Raw genomic sequence first — 14,594 nt, forward strand, 5'->3', positions numbered from 1 at the left:
GCTCCGCGGATGCTCTCTTCAGTGCCGGCCACGGGAGAGACCGTGCGAATGCATTCAGCACGCGCGCTGTGCAATATCGGAGCGGCCGTCCTTCGCCGTATAGGCAGGGCGGCGGCTCACTCTCCCGTAATCCTGCCCGCATCTGCGCAAGGAATGCGGCCCGCCGGCCACTCATGACCGAGCCGTCAAGGGGGCGGCTGCAATGCGTCCCAGCGTTTCGCAACAGCTGCGGGACGCTCGAGCCACGCTTCCGCTCGGAGGGGTTGCGCACTTCACGATGCTCTCGCTCCAGCGGAATGTCGTGCAGTGTCAATAGTATAGCACGGGAAGCAGAGTTTTTGAGCGGATTATTTAGTTCGCAAGTTTAGCTCGTGCTTGTACGTGCAACGAACGAAATGAAGGGCAGCAAACGCGCCATAGTCTTCTTAACCTCCCCGCTTTCATTCCTTCTGTTTTTCAACCTATTGCATGTATTGCTTCTTGCCTAGAAACATAAACTGCGAGAATAAACGTTCTTTTTTAAATGCTGTTTGCCATTGGACGGCCGCGTATGCTAATAAACCAAGTCATCAAACTTTACTTCATGTCAAAAACAATATGTCCAATATAACAATTTGTTGGAACACATACCGTTGAGCAGTTACAACGGAAAAACTCTCGCGTAAATGCGGACCCAGGGTCCGTCTTGCAAAAATCGCTTACGCTTGAATTCTTCGTAAAAAGAAGTTCCAACAAGTCCTGAAGCCGGGTGTACCTCGCCAACGAAGCGACCACTTCATCTCCCCCAAACACACACACAGTCCAATGAAGGATAAAAACAAAAATAACACTTATGAATAAAACGCGCGCGCGCGCGCGCACACACACACACACACACACACACACACACACACACACACACACACACACACACACACACACACACACACACACACACACACACACACACACACACACACACACACACACACACACACAAACCTAGAAACGTAACGCGAGAACCGTTCGTGAGAGAAAATTTTAGACAATCCTGATGCTGGCTTATCAGCCGGAACCAAAGATCACGTGCCAACTAAAACGAAAACCTTCGTGAACTCATTTGTATTTCACGCCGATACTACTCGTGAAGCCGGAGCCAAGCGATGAGGTGCGCTGCAGTCGGAAGGGCGACGGTCGACCCCATAATAATGCTTGACACTGAGATGCCTGGTCGTAGCGCTCGCACCTCGGTGTTTGTGTGCCCTGCTGCATTCCTTGGGTTAACTTCATCGCACTGCTGAAACGGATCTCAGAGGCCACGCAGAAAGAACCGCGTGGTTGAGACCATGTGGCCTCAACGATCCCCACTGCTCACAAGAAAACCTTGTGCTCTTTCACGGAGCTCAATTTTCGTAAATACACTGACACTTAATTGAACTTTATCCTAAGAAAAGTTATGATCCGATGTGACATGCATCTATGTGTCCGATATAACTGTTATCTTGAACCAGAACCAGGAATTTTTAAGGCGAAAGCCTTAAATGCAGCATCAAACGCGAAATGTGACCGTCGGCGTCCCGCGGCGTCGGGGACTGGTGGTGCCAAAGATCGTCATGTGATGACGTCATAGGTGACGTCATCACATCATCGACTGGATCGATACATCGACTGAGAAGAAGATGGCTTTCGCCTTCGAGTCGTCTTGAGTGAACGCATAAAAGGGACCCTGTGAGTTTCTTTTTAGAAGACTTTCTCTGAATATAAGGAAAACGGGAATTAAGTGCTGGACCGGAAGTGCTTGGAAGAGAAACAGGAGTGTCGCTCATTGCTCGTGCCGCTAGCAAAGAATGCGCGATTCATTGGATATAATCATTTCTACCAGGCGTCGATAAGCCTAAAAGCGTGCAAAAAAGTATTACTCTTAAGAGTAGTAAATCCTCTATTTGCGATATTTCATAAAGACTCGACGCCTTCTGCATGCTTGGCAAATAACGGCAGAACCCCTGTGATGTGCCCTGCTACGCAGATAACTCATAGTGTTTCTATCGAGAGGAATCCCGCTAAACAAACGGCGAAAAGGACTTTACACGACACTGCCGCTATAGCATTGCGCTACATAGCACTGCAGGGACGCGATACTTGGCCATTTGTTTCTTTCTGGTGAGTACATCTCTCGAGTGTTTGTTAAAAACACTGTTGTCGCATTATGTTTCCAGTATACCCGTAGCATCTACCCGATGAAGCATTGCAGTGCTTCACGGAATGCTTGCACACGAGTTCAGTGGAACACACTAAGAACGAACAACTGTGCGTCATGTTTAATAAATGTTATGTTAGCAAATGCGAGACTATGAGTATTTGCTTATGAGCAGACCATTGCATCATTTGCGCACTTTGTGGCTCGTGTGAAAGCACTGAGCTTAGTGTAATCTACGGTCTCACGTGCAACCAGTACAACGATGTTGAGCGGGCATAGCGATGGTATAAAGGCACGGCGGCTATGACTTCGACTGAGTAATCACGGATGCACTTCCCGGACGCGGCATATTTACGAGAACACAATTCTGTCGTGTCGTTAAAGAACACCACTACGGCGTTTTTCATGGCCAGTTGTGTAGCTGTTGAACCAAAGCCACGTCGATATCCCCTTGCTTACCCTGCTGCGTGACTACATCCCGCACGTGGGCGGCTCACCTTTCATCTTGTCGCCGCTTCGCCTGGTGGTCTTGACGAACTTGAGCAGCGTGGCAGCTTTGGCGTGCAGCTCGGGCGGTATCGCGAGGGGCGCCGTGGACGCGCGCTGTTGGTGCACTGCTCCGCCGGCCTGTCCGTCGTCCGGCGGCGACCGCGAGAATCGGGCGCGGCGGCCTCGCATACGGACCGGGTTGCTCGCCTTCGGCGGCCACTGATGGAGCCGGCCCCGTTCCCTTGAACCGTCGATCGGCTCTCACGCTTGGCCGCCGAGGAGCCCTCGCCGGACGCGCCGTTCGACTGCGTCGCTGCAGCGCAGCATCCCGGAGCCACGCGCCGAAGGCGAAAGCGTCCGGGTGTCGCGGGCGGCGGCCCGCTTGACGCTTCCGGGATCGCGCGACCGCGACCACCGCACTTCCGACGAGTTCAACAGACGAGTCAGTGCGAGGCGATTTCCGCAGCGCGTTCGGTGTCGGCGATGCCAACTCGAGGAGCACGAACTTCCGGGACGCACCAGCAGAAACCCAGACGGATTCTCCAAAGGCTCGCCGCAGTTTGGTCTGATTATTTCCCTACGAATCGCAGCATGTAGGTGGGAAATTGCCCGACGATATGAATCCAATATGCCATAGAGCCGGTAACATGTCAAAACTTCCGTCCCTTCTGGCTCTATTATGTTCACCTATAACGCAGAATGGAACGAGCTGCCAAAGAGTCACGTCGAACTGCTTAGTGACAAGCGCAGCCACCGGAGAACAGCGCGGCGGCGAAGCTTCACGCGCTTACCGTGATCTCTCGGGTTTTAACGCAGCAGCGGAATGAAGTCGGGTCTGTATAGCCGCAATTTATCGCGTGACAGGCAACTCGCCTAATGCGAACGGAGGCGGCCTGAACGGCGCAGCTTATAACACAGGCTTCTTTCCTGGACAAAGAATACTCTAGTGCGTAAAGCGAGCCACAATACGGTAGAAGGCCCAGAGATCGGCGACGTTCGACACCCTGCATCCGTGACGAACACGACGACTGAGACGCAGTCCTGAGCGCCGTCTGCGAAGCCACTCCCGTCACCGCCGGTGAACGGAGGACAGCGTCGAATGCAGCCGCTCGGAACCGGGCTTGGCCAAGAAGGACTGCATCGCGGGGGAGTCATCTCTGGGCGCCAATTAGCGCCCGTACTGCCGCGCTATCCACCGGCTGTGGCCACCTCCGCGTCCACGCGGTTAATTGGGTCAGCAGAAGACGAAGGATCCTTCGCGATGGACGCTTGCGGCTCAGCGCACTAATTGGAAGGGCACAAAAGGCCCTATTCCAGATGAAGAACTACCACTGCGAACCGAGGACGTGCTCGTGTCTTGAATGGCCCCGACATGGGGACCCGCGGATATACGCAAGAGCATGGCTCTCACAATGGCGCCCGCTCGTCGTCACTGCGCGTTCTGCACACGATTCAGAGAAGCAGTCCGTTCACCATGGGCTGGTCGATGCGGAAGCAGCGAGCCTTAATAGCGGCCAAGGGCAGGAGTTCACTGACCATGACCCTAATATGGGAACAAATACAGCGATGTGGATACCAACGCGATATTTCTTTAGAGGTGCACATATTGAAACTGCAAATATTGCGATTTTGTTCTCTCTGCTGTCGAACTTGTGGAATACAGTTCGGTTTCACGTATCTTGCGGGCAGTGTTGAGGAATGGGCGCCTCCACTCCATTCCAATTCCATTCCAGGGAATTAGAACTCGCCGTAGTTGTATTCCTTTCAATTCCTCAGAATGAAAAAAACTTAGCCCATTCCCACTCCGGGAATAGCCGGGTAGTTAAATTCCATTCCTGTAATTCCTCAACGTAGGAAAGGCATCTTGATAGTTTTATCGAGTTTAGAATGAACGCCCCATAAAGCTGATGTCATCAGATGCATTAAGAACTGCAAAAGTACGCAAAACCCGTTACCAAGGTCGAGGGATAGTAGCTTGGTGACATTTCGTGCAGTACAACTACCCTACTAATTCCCATAGAGGCAGTTCTCCCGCTACCTAAAGTGTTTGCATGGTCAGCATGTTTGAACGAATGGCGATGTTTTAATATTGTTTAAGCTTAAATGTGTGAACGCTAAAATGACATCGCGTATTTTTATGCTGAAAAAATAGTGTTCCAGAAGTCTAACCAGTTTTGCCACTCGTCTGGAGCGGTCGTGAATATGGAGATAACTAAGATTTGGTTAATGGGGAACTAAACCCTTTTGATCTACTGGTATTAGTTGGAACAGTGCACTGCTCGTTCACGTTGTGCCTTTGCATCGAATACGGAACACTGGGCCGCACTGCTCGTCAGCACTCACTCTTGTCAAGCGCGCCTCTTAAGCATGGATGGGGTGAGGACAACTTTTTGTGTTCGCCTGTGCGCAGGTATGCAATGTCTTCCTTGTCGCAAAGGTTATTTACGTGTGTCAGGTACTAAACTGCTGGTGCGATAAAGATCAGGCTGTGCATAGAGTATTCGCCACTTTCATGTGGGGTTATCAATGAGAACCAACGTGCAGGGATAACTGATCCCACCCCAGAGCAGTGGGGGTGCGGGCTGACCAGCTTTCAGCTCGACACTCAGGAATGCCTGATCTCCCGGGCTAGAGCAGCAGCAGTCTCTCGCAGCTTTCTGAACACAGTCTATATAAGGACAGAATTGTAGTAGGCGCGTTGTTTATAAATCTACCGTGCTTGTAAACAGCCAAGCCATTTTATAAATAATGCTTTATTGTTGAATTCGAGGCTCTGACTTACTATTGTCTGAAGTTTGAAAAACAGCGCGTAGACGAAAACGTGCTCTATTTTCGGAAAAAGACGTAATTGCATTCCCATTCCATTCCGTGCAGAAGGCGCTTAATTCCATTCCAATTCTATTCCTCCAAGCGTTGTCCCCATTCCATTCCGGGGTGGCGAATATGTGGAATGATTCCAGAGTCATTCCAATTCCGGAGTGGCAACTCCGCAACACTGCTCGCGGGACATACCTTCGCCCAACACTCTCACCATTTAAGAGACCGAGTACCAATCGGTCGTGTACCGATCGGTCGGCAATGAAAGCCGCCAGCGATCTCAGAAATATCCGAGCTCACCGCCGACGGAGGCCGCATCACGAAATATGGCATGAGCAAACAAGTGTCGGTGTAGCTTTTTACACTAAATTTTTTTTTTTTGCGTTCGATTAGGCTTTAGAAAGGTTGCGGAAACTAGCCTGTTTATTGGCGAAGCCTTGTGAATCACGGAGTTTAATTCGCTAAACTAGAAGAAAAAAAAAAGAATATAGGCGCAACGAAACGCACATTGTCAGCACACGCCCATAAAGCGTATCATGTTAACCTAGAAAACTAATTTTTAGGTGGTACGACCAAAGCCTTCCTTCATAACCGTCTGATCCGCCCACTCTCTCGATAAGCCTTCATGCGTCCAAGATACCGGCGAGAGAATGAATTCGCTGTTCAGTATATGGCCGAGCTCGCCGCTTCGATGCCAAGGGCGAAACAGGCGGTACGATTTTGCGTCCGATCCGACGTGGGGCGTCGGATGATCCGGCATGCGGCGTACGACGATTCAGCACACGCGAACGAGCAAGCAGCCGCAGGCTGCGCCCGCATACGGCGCCTCGGCATGCGCACTCGGGACACTTCGTATCCTCGTAATGAAGCGCAAAACAAGCTTCGCACAGCCACACTTTGTTCTATACGAAAATAATCAGTAAAACTGCGCCTTCGCGAGCAACAAGCACATCGCAATCATATATATAGGCATGCGCACGAGTTATGGCCACACAGGTTTCTGACGATAACGGTGGCCGCAGACCGGCGATGTTGACTTCCAAGAACTGTTTACTTCCCATCCTTACTTCAGGAAAGCCAGGGACCAAAGGCAGGTCATTGTGAAAAGCACATGATGGCTTCACTTTAATTTTTTTTCATCCACTGTGAAACATCTTCTTTGAACTCGAGGAAAAAAAAAGCGCCGCGATGAAACTATGTCCCCCTCTAATGGGGAACCCTGCACACGCCTATGATCGCAACAGCCCACCGTCAGTCACGACTCCAATAGGTAGGCCTAGAAAGGCGGACGCCGGCCGTCGCCTACGCCGTTCGCGATCACACGCGAGCTCGTCATAGAGCGCTTGTTTTTGCCAACACGATTAAGCTTTGTACTCTTATGTAATGCCTCAGCATACGCAGTTAACTTTCTCGACGTCATCGATGTGAACAGCAAAGGTGGAAGCGAAGCGTTCCGGATCGCCGAGACGTCCGGTGTCGCTCTGTTTGCCTGCGAAATGGCCTTGCATGGCTGCTCGCGATCTCGCTAGTGGTTTGGAAGAGGGCGCTGCCTTGCAGAAATGGAACACTTCAAACATCACTTCATTCAATCAGAAATTATTTCACGTCACAAGCAAATTGCACTCGATGTTTACCACGCCGCCGCGAGCGGCGATGTCAGCAAATGCTCCGAGGCTAGAGGGCTCGACTGTTCACTCCATCGACTCGCTAGAGAACATCTATAACAACTTTAGAAAACGGAAACTGTACCTTTGACTGTAGTACGAAAATAATGGTAGCGGCGGCGTACTGAAGTGCAATAGCGCGAGGAGAGATGGCGCTTCAAATACTATCATGGTCATCATCATCATTAAACAAAACGCTTTTTTTTTTCTGCTGACCGGTTCGCGGCGCTACTGCGCTTGTCGCTCGCTGTGGTATTTTTTTATTGACGTTGCTAAATCACAACGAGATTAAAAAAAAATCCCACAGTGATCGAGCCAAGTGAGACAGGCACGCGTCGCAGAGCTATTTTTGATATGGATGTAGGCTATGAGCGAGGCCGACGCTTGGGCTAAGGTCGCCACATCGCGGTGTGTTAAAGGTGTTCTACAACACTTTTTCAGCATGGTCAGAAAACGCTGCCGATCAGTAGTCGAGGCTCCCGAAAACACGCGAGCCAAACATCATAGCGCAGTACGCAGCCTAGCATTGACAATAAATTCTGAAAGTCAACTGAAAAGGTCTTCCTCTTACTCTCGACAAAAATGATGCTTACGGCGTCACTGACACAGGTTCCACGCCAATGGCTGATTTGAACATGGCGCACTCGGTAGTTAATGCGGTCGCCGCGGGAGGCCGTCACTTGCCCGCGCGCGCGCGATCGCACTGAAAGTACGCCGCACGTTCGAAGAAAAAAAAAAAGAAATAGTGCTTAAGGTCACTAGGCGCTCGTGACGTCCCTTCTTCCCCCATGCCACCCCTCCCTGCTCAGCTTCCAGCGCTGTCGTCAGGACGAGAGAAGAGAGCAATTACAGCGTGCGACAAATGTTTGTAAGTCCGCTCGTACTGGATGGATTCTAAAAATTTTTGTGGTGGTCGATTCGTGAGAAATTAAGCTCCTTTATCGAAGCCATTTTATGGCTACTAGGAAAAGTGTTGCAGGGCCTCTTTAAGGCGTTGAGAAAATTGCACTTCTTCTATTGGAAACACGCCGAATGGGACGGACGCGTAGCAACGACGCGTTGCAGGAGCTAAGCGCGGAGGCCACGGTCATGATGCATTACTTCACTTTAACGCTTCCAGAGGGCGACACCGCCCCGCCGACCAAGAGTACAGTGTGAGACAGAGAAGGCGCGTTTGTAAAGCTTCCAGAATGTGCGACCCTGGTGCAGTTAGCGTGCCCGGCATCTGTTGTCGCGGACCGGGATGTCGTGGGTTCGGCTCTCGTTGAGGGTACATTTTTTTCTTTGCCATCTGATCGTGTGCATTTTTCGACGCCATTTCCGTGACGGAAATACGTCATTGAAGTCTTGGTGGACTCCGGCATAAAGCACTTTTGTGTTAAAAAATATTACTCTTGTTAAGCATACAATACATATGAACCATATATACATTTTATTTATGAAAGCGAGAAACACACGCGGGAAGAAGGAAGGGCCGTTTGACGTCATTCGAAGCCGTCGTGTGAAGTGCAAAGCAGCTGCAACCTAATCCTTACCGGGAACGCATGGGAGGGTGTTCCCATTGTTCACAGGCGACTTATCATCCATCATGCGGTTTTGATGCATGTCTTGTGGTTTTCTTTATTGAATTGAGCTCTGTGCTGTATGCCTGATTGCAAAGAAAGGTATGCCGTTTGCCTTCAATTGTTAAAGGGCCCCTAAACCACCCAGAGGTGGAAATTTAGTTGTGGCGTTGCAGTTGTGCACGAGTCTACAGCGAACGCGTTCGTCGGCTCGTCTGTCCACCTCTCCGAATGCCCTTCCTCAGCGTCCGAGGCGCATCTTCTAGCAGAGGAGCGCGCGAGCGCGAACGTCTGTTGGTGGTTTAGGGGCATTTTGTGCTTACGCCAAGAAATTTTCCGACCAACGTGAGGTTTACAGCCTCGCTGTAAAAATAAAACATTATTACTGCCATGCTCGCGCGCTTGAGTATCGCTGAGGTCGGCAACAACCACACGCGGACTGAGCACGAGCGGAATTATTTAATGCTTACGAGCTCATCCGGACGTGGAACTCTCATATCAGCAAGGGCTTGTAGACAAAGGAAATGAATTCAGCGTAAATGGTGCTAATACTGACGTAAAACGGTAAAAGTGAACTTGAAAATCAGGGTTATACTGAACCACGCAGTGTTTTAGCGGTATACTCATGTCATACTTAATGGTGCAGTCAATGCCTTGAATTTGGTGATACGCGGTAGGACGTACCTGGGAGGATATTTCAAGAATGAATCCCTCCTGACAATATTAATGAGAACTAACAGACAGTAATGCCAAGGAAGGTTGTAATAATTGTGATATAAATGTGAAGAAAGTAAAGTGGACGAAAAGATAACTTGCCGCCGGCAGGGACCGAACTTGCGACCTTCGAATTTATATCTTTTCTTCACATTTATATCCCAATTATTGCAAATAACATCTCCTATACTTTTCTTGGCATTACTGTCTGTTAGTTCTCATTAATATTGTGTCTAACAAAGAAAAAACGAGCCCTTAAAAGCCATCTTCTTTCCTTCCTTCCTGACAAGTTAGTTTAAATGTTAGCCGCTTCGTGAGAACGCGGTGCGCTATATTTTGTCCTGTTATACCAAAGCATTTGTTGTTTTCAAAAATAAAAACAATCTTAATGTTATGAAATTCATAAGGTCACGAACGACTGCCATCGCACGTCGCATATGTGGCATGATCGTATTGTAACGCGACGGCATCGAAGTCGTCGACGAGCTTTAATATACTGAAAACTTGCACATAGCCAATTTCTTATGAAGAATGCCTTCGTGTCGTTCACGTTTTTCCTACAGTAAAACAAGCGAGGACTCTTCCGTCGTTGAAATAAATGTTGTTGTTGAGTGATTCTTTGGAAAAGACGCTTCTTTCCGCCTCCCAGGTGGGGGCACGGCTCAGCGCCTGTGGGATGGGGAAGTGGGGAAGAAAGATGAAAGAGAAGAAAAGGGGCCGCCCGGCCAGGCTCTCGTTTTCTTCCCTCGCATCTGCCCTGTCGTGTCGCGTTACAGCGAGTGAGATGCGCTCGGAGCTCGCACGAGGGGCTGCAGAAAACGCCGCTTTCTCGGACCTGGGGACCGTATACGAACATTCTGTTTCTTCCTGGAATGCCGTTTGCAACACTCCGCAAATGGGCATACCGTACTCAGCTACGGCTGCTGGGGCCTCCCAAATACATGCCCAGAAACCGAGCCTATCAACCGTCTCTGCGTAGTATGTGGTCTACGAAGCCCCTCACAGACATGAAAGCTACGTCCCGTGGTAATCACGTTCAGTGTCCGATTTCACGTTGCCGCGCCAGGGACGTGAGTGGAGAGCAGGGAGTCATTCGTGAGGATACAGTAACCACGATATACGAAGATGCGGTGACATGAAGTTGAAGTTGACTTATTTACCACACAAAGTACAATAGGTTGAGCATGAAATGTGGTTGGGAAGGTGGGACAAAAGCTACACACATGTAGTTTGACTGGCCCTGCCTCCCTGTACCCAGAACGGACACTTTAGCATAGGCAAATAAAATAATGTACACAAAGACTGTTGGAGTTGCGATACTACTTTGCTAAAGAATAACGGACACTTTAGCAGAAATAAATAAAACGTGGACACAAAAACTAACAGGAGTAATATTTCTTGTATAATACATATAAGATGGAAACTACATGCATTATGTGACCAAATGAAGTAAAACACTAGATGATAACAAGCATGATGCAAAAAAGCGCGTACGAGTCATTACTCGAAAGTACACGCAATTTCTATATCGTCAGGTGAAATTCATTTAAAGCCCCATGGACTGCATCATCTGGAAAACATAGTTGGTGCATATTTATGTGTGTATACAAATTCGCTTAAGATAACTAACGAACAAAAAATGGCCTTTCAAGAAATAACACCTCGAACATTGGAGACTTTCCGAGAGAAAGTAGAAAGTTTTGATGGGAGCGAAATATTCAAAGAAAGCGATCCTGACTGCGCGTATAGTAAATTTGTGAATAATTTTTTGTCTCTATACAATCAGTCATTTCCACACAAGCTTTTACGAACATCGAAAAAAATTCGTAAGCCATGGATTACGCCTGAATTACTAAGCAAGATTCAGGTTAAGGACAGAATGTTTAAAAAATTTCTTAAAACTCGCGATGCTGAGCTACTCAGAACTTACAAAACATATCGTAATAGTCTAACGAAAGAAATTAGAAAGGCTAAGGATAACTATTTCTGTGACCTTTTTTCTATGTCTGCGTCAAGAGCAGACATAACATGGAAAAATCTAAACGCTTTATTAAATCGATCGAGGCATTCAGGAATTTTAACACAAATAAGACAGAATGACGACGAATTTAGTGGAAAACGACTAGCAGATTTCTTCAATGTTTATTTCGTCAATATTGATACCGGATAAATTAATGACAATGCCCTGCATTACTTAGAACGTACTTGCGACAAAACGTTTTTTCTTAACCCTGTTACAACCACAGAGGTGATCTCTACTTTTGTAGGGCTCAACAACAGTGCTAGTAGCGATGCTGATGGTATTAAAATAAAACCTGTCAAACACGTGATAGACCTTATAGCACCTAGCCTAACACATGTTTTTAATCTTTGCTTAGCAGAAGGGGTTTTCCCAAAACGAATGCAAATAGCCAAAGTAACTGTTCTGCACAAAAAGGGAGACAAAAATAGTATAGCTAACTACAGGCCAGTATCCCTCTTGCCCATATTTTCTAAAGGCCTCGAAAAAGTTTGTTTGTCAAGACTGATCAGCTTTTGCGATAAAGATGAGATAATACATACGGCGCAATTCGGCTTCAGGAAAAAGCGCTCAACAGAACTCGCTCTGTTAGAACAGAAGGAGTTCATTTTGAATGCTTTTGAACATCGACACTTGGCTCTGGGCATCTACGTAGATTTCACGAAGGCTTTTGATTATCTCAATCATAGCCTGTTATTGAAAAAAACTCCAAAAGTATGGATTTCGCGGTAAGGTATTGGCCCTTCTCCGCTCTTATTTAGGTTGCAGGCAGCAATTTGTAAATATAAACGGCCATTCTTCCGACATCAAACCAATTTTGTCCGGTGTTCCACAAGGAAGTATCCTGGGTCCATTTCTATTTAACTTGTACATTAATGATATTGTCAATATTGATAAAACCACAAAATTTGTAATTTACGCCGATGACACGACTTTACTTTTCTCCGGTACGGTATTGTCGGACATAATGGATAGAGCAAACAATACATTAACGCAGCTAGGTAAGTGGACCGATTACAATGCATTAAAGATTAATACTACCAAAACAAAAGCTGTAGTTTTCCGGCCAAAAAACAGGGAGGTGATCACCGATGCAGTTTTAGTGTATAACGGCGCACTTATAGACAGAGTTAAAACATTTAAGATACTAGGTGTAATATTTTCGGAAACAATGTCTTGGGACGACCATGTTAGTTATGTAGCACAAAAATTATCTAGCATTGTAGGGATAACGTATCTAAACAGACGAACTCTCCCCACGTACGTTAAACTTCTTATTTATAACTCGCTATTTTATTCACATGTAATCTACTGTCATCTTGTATGGGGATCAACGACATTCACGAATTTACGAATACTGTACTCCCTTCAGAAAAAAATGTTAAGGTATATATATAATGTGGCTTTTGATCATCCTTCAGCGTCGCTTTTCCATAGGCATCATACTCTACGTATTCCATCTCTCTATTCTTACCGTCTGTCCATAGCATACAAATCCGAAATTAAAGATAACGGCCATTTCCTAGCTCGATTAGCCTGTTTAGAAAGGAGGATGCAGCCATATTCAGTGCGCCATCCAGAGACTTGGAAAGTACCGTTATGTCGAACAAATTACGGGACACAAATGCTAAAACACAAGCTTCCGGAGTTACTAAACTTGTTTAGCAACCAAAACATTGCACCGGAGAGATCATCTACAAAAAAACTGCGTACTTTTTTTTTTTTTCAAATGTTGAAGTTTAATTGTATTCATAGTTTTGCAGTGGTTCTCCCCTCATATTTCTAATGCTTGTTTTGGAACAATTTTTTATGTTCTGTAAGCACCATTGTCATTTTATAAATCTAACCCATACGTTGTCTCGTTTGCCCATGATGAATTTCAACACTGGTTTCTCTAGGCACGAATATTTTCTCACAAATGTTTTCTAGTTACGAATGTTTTGTGATAACAAATGTTGTGTGATTACATGATATTTTCAATGAAAATGAATTGTATTATTTCCACATGTTTTCTCTCTTCCATCTCTTAATTTTTTTTCTTGATGTTTCTTTGCCCTGTTTATGTACACTGTTTAATAACCTGTCACTTTGCGTTCTCATTGTCATTCTGGTTATTCAATATGTTCAGCACAGTCTGCTGTAAACGCGCCGAAGTGTACATTTTGGGGGGCCGGAGCTAGTCAAGCTGCTCGTCAGCTTTTTCTCCCTGCCTCCCTCATCTTATGCTTGATGAAAAATAAAGGACCTATTAATATTATTATAGATCGTGGTACATGCCAAAGTTCTGTGCAGCTCAAGGAGCGTAAATAAGCGTTGTATTGCAAGTTTGAAAGTGTTCTCAGATTATGTGTGTTCTTACGTATTTCACATTTAAAGGCAGACTGTAGCTTAAATTCGTATAACTTGTGTAACTTTAAAATTCTGAGTTTAGTAAACAACGCAGATGTGTGCGCATCATATGGTTGCTTGGCAAGCGCTCGCAGAGCATTTTTCTGCATTATAATAAGCTTACACAGAGCTTTCTTAGTGCAATTTACGGTACGGATTTCGGGCGTAATAAAACAGCTTTTGTTTTAGAAGAGTTAATTAATAGTGAGTTTTCGACGGACCAAGCATTTCACATAGTTTTCCACGTTCTACTAGGTCATTAGCAACTGTTCTTGCTAGAAAGATAGTTGTGTCATCTGCATACATTATGTAATTAGCTGAGGTTTCAATGTTTACCAGATCATTTATATAAATAACGAACAACAGCGGCCCCAGGATACTGCCTTGGGGAACGCGACATTTAATTTCAAGGGCTGTTGATAATTGTCGATCAATGCAAACTGATTGATACCTTCTTGATAAGTGGCTACATAATAAATCAGCTGAAATACCTCGAATTCCATAACAACACAGTTTTTTTAAAAAATCACCGCATCTCCACTAATGTGAATCATGACGAGTGGCGAAGCACTGGGTATCGTACCGGTGTGTCACCGTACGTCACCCGCGCGTTGCCACTGCGAATGTAAATTGAGTAATATAAAGTGTATATATATATATACAAATGTATTTATTTGGTTCCTCTTATATGCTCTTCTATTTTAGTCCTCTTGTTATAAATCGTATATCGTCTTGAGTTATGGATTCCGTTTTCCCTTCATTAT

At 46.5% G+C, this 14,594-nt stretch overlaps 1 protein-coding gene across 3 annotated transcripts in view; it reads right to left on the bottom strand.

The window, feature by feature from the left end:
- LOC119379373 (heat shock 70 kDa protein 12A) overlaps positions 1-14,594 on the bottom strand; it is a 187,328-nt gene that overhangs the window by 117,390 nt on the left and 55,344 nt on the right. Inside the window, exon 1 of one of the 3 annotated variants that reach the window (XM_049411953.1) lies at positions 2,674-2,869. The exons of the other annotated variants lie outside the window; for them this stretch is intronic. Within the exon in view, the coding sequence (XP_049267910.1) occupies positions 2,674-2,854 (181 nt within the window). The 5' untranslated portion in view covers positions 2,855-2,869. Of the gene's footprint in view, positions 1-2,673; positions 2,870-14,594 lie in introns of those variants that run through there. 3 annotated transcript variants of the gene reach the window in all.

This window comes from Rhipicephalus sanguineus, chromosome 1 (assembly GCF_013339695.2).
Source record: "Rhipicephalus sanguineus isolate Rsan-2018 chromosome 1, BIME_Rsan_1.4, whole genome shotgun sequence".
NCBI classification, from domain to species: domain Eukaryota; kingdom Metazoa; phylum Arthropoda; class Arachnida; order Ixodida; family Ixodidae; genus Rhipicephalus; species Rhipicephalus sanguineus.